The 2,418-nt window shown below is 30.1% G+C and overlaps 1 protein-coding gene across 1 annotated transcript; it reads right to left on the minus strand.

The window, feature by feature from the left end:
• Positions 1 to 1,294: 1,294 nt before the first annotated feature.
• On the minus strand, positions 1,295 to 2,147 carry LOC124896630. The gene is made up of 2 exons (XM_047408231.1): positions 2,061 to 2,147; positions 1,295 to 1,741 (listed from the first exon to the last, which is right to left on the minus strand). Exons 1-2 carry the CDS (start codon positions 2,145 to 2,147, stop codon positions 1,295 to 1,297), a joined length of 534 nt encoding a protein of 177 aa, XP_047264187.1.
• Positions 2,148 to 2,418: the final 271 nt, after the last annotated feature.

The following is a 2,418-nucleotide window of genomic DNA, read 5'->3' on the forward strand; positions in this document are numbered from 1 at the left end:
ACAACAAACGTCTGATAGTTTGTAAGTAAATTACAGTTTTTTTCATGTATAACGATGTTATAATTAACGTACTGATTCTTATTTTATTTTTTATTTTTTAAAATCAGGGACTGTGGTGTCTTTGTGTATGCATATGTAGAAATATTAAATAAAGGGAAGCAAGTGCATTCATGTGGGTTTGATGCTGGAAGTCAACGAGCCCGCTATGCTTCATTACTGTGGCATTACGGAGTGAAAAAGACAAATAAAGGGTACACGAGTGATAATGGCGATCCGCCTTGGCCAAGAAATAGCGTTCTTGAAGAAATTGATGTAAGTGCAATTGTTACCTTAGAGTAGTATTGTTTTATAATAATCGGCATTGAAAGAACTAATTCTTAGTTTTGTGGTTGATGTTAAACTATTCCAAGATTACTTTCTGGATGTTAATGCACATTTTATGGAGTTCTTCATATTTTGAAAAAATGCTTTACAGTTACTATCACACTATTGTAATGTTACTAACTAATTCTTCGTAGTTATTGAGTTTGCCTTTCACTTTTTTTAAACGTGTACAAATAAATTTTAAATTAAACTAATATTGTATTTGAACACATTGTATGTTTACTGTTACATACATTTTCTTATAAGTTAAAAAAACATTGAACTAATGTCTAATACGTTTAAATTTATGTATTACATAACATTATACATGTTGTTATACGTTTTTTCTTGAAAAAAATTACGAAAATAGTTTACACCATACACTTTTATAAAGTATGATACTATTTCATACATTGATACGAATGTATAATCTAATATTATACATTCGTAAATTTACATCATATATTTTTCAATAAAGTAAATGTCTAATCATACACATAAGACATGATTCTGATATTTCATATACTATTTTTTTAAATGAAGTCAGTTAAATGTCCTTTTTGACTATCTAACATAATATACTTAAATAAAGTATAATGCTAGAGCATACATTTCTTACACATTAACTATTAATGTGTAACAGTTTGCTATAGCTTATGTTTCATGTTATTGATTACGATAATAGTTCCCAAGCTATATAATAAATATACCCATCAGTTATAACTGCAAGTTATATGATGACTAAATATGATATATGAAAAATGCTTAAAATTGATATTATAATATAAAACATTGATTAAAGAAGTGAAAATCAAATAGTAATTAAATACATAAATATTATTGCTCCAGCATTCCAACAAAACCTAATAAAAAAGTTTATACAAATAAAACCATTCAAAGCATCAGCATATAGAAAAACATATTATCTTCTTCATGATTTCATTGGAAAGAAATTGCACGTCCTCCGATTGTGATCGGCTCGTCTGCATTTACCACAATGGTTCAACCTTGAAGACGGTGATTCACTTGATTTCAAATATCTTCCTTTTTTTGGTCTACTAGGCGGTCTTCTATATTTGGGCGGCAAAACTTCTTCATCATCAACAAAACCTGGAACATTGCAATCCTTTTTTTCTGACATTGAAACTATCGGGAGTTCATATGTCTTGACTATGGTGTTTGGCCTGTTCAATTCAGAGCAATAACGACCATAATCCTTTACATCCATATTTTTACTTTTCAATACGGTAATTTCGTGTGGACACGGTATTTTATCAATTTGATACCGACCATAATTGCACGTGCCACGCTCAATATCGATAATGTACCGCTGTCCCAATTCATATACACAATAAAGATAACTACCTGCTGACTTAACCTGTTAGAAAATAATCATTTAGTACAGATGATAAAATAAGAATATATAATCAATGGAAAATAAAATTTCTGTTACATAATTATTTAATACATACTGTTATCCGCAGAGCTTTAACCCTTTTAAGAGTCAGTATTTCTTCAAATCTTCTTCTGATAGTTGTATTGGTGTAAGATGCAATTTCGTTGTTCTTACAATTCTAGGCGGCAAATAAAATTCTAATTTCTTCAAGGAAACCTAAAATTGGAAGTTTTCTAGCCTCAACCAAACAACCGTTAATACATTCGGCTATATTAGAGGTCATTATTCTACCTCTATTTACAGGCGAGTGACATCGAGACCATTTTTCAGACCCAGCATCCTCCAGATATTCCTTAACTCTTTGATCAACCTTAGCAACCTTTGACATAATATAATCAAAATCTTATTTTCTATAAGCTTTTTTCATGAAATAATAAAGGTCACTAAGTCTATCTTTGCTTTTTCTAAAATGGGTGCAAACGTTTTTTCATAAATGCCAAATACATGCTAGATGAGGGACATTAGGATAAACAATGCTTACACCTTTTATGATACATTTATTTCTGTCAGACAACACACATGTTGTCTCGTTCACCAAATGCCTCCCTAAACTATTGAAAAAACTAAGTTCACGCATTGTCATTCTCCGAATCAACAAC

Source organism: Capsicum annuum, chromosome 3 (genome assembly GCF_002878395.1).
Source record: "Capsicum annuum cultivar UCD-10X-F1 chromosome 3, UCD10Xv1.1, whole genome shotgun sequence".
Classification (NCBI taxonomy): Eukaryota; Viridiplantae; Streptophyta; class Magnoliopsida; order Solanales; family Solanaceae; genus Capsicum; species Capsicum annuum.

Coding starts and splice junctions, on each gene's coding strand:
- LOC124896630 (XM_047408231.1), bottom strand. CDS start 2,147: ATGTCAAAGGTTGCTAAGGTTGATCAAAGAGTTAAGGAATATCTGGAG. Junction 1,742..2,060: donor GGTCTCGATGTCACTCGCCT/GTAAATAGAGGT, acceptor ATTTTCTAACAG/GTTAAGTCAGCAGGTAGTTA.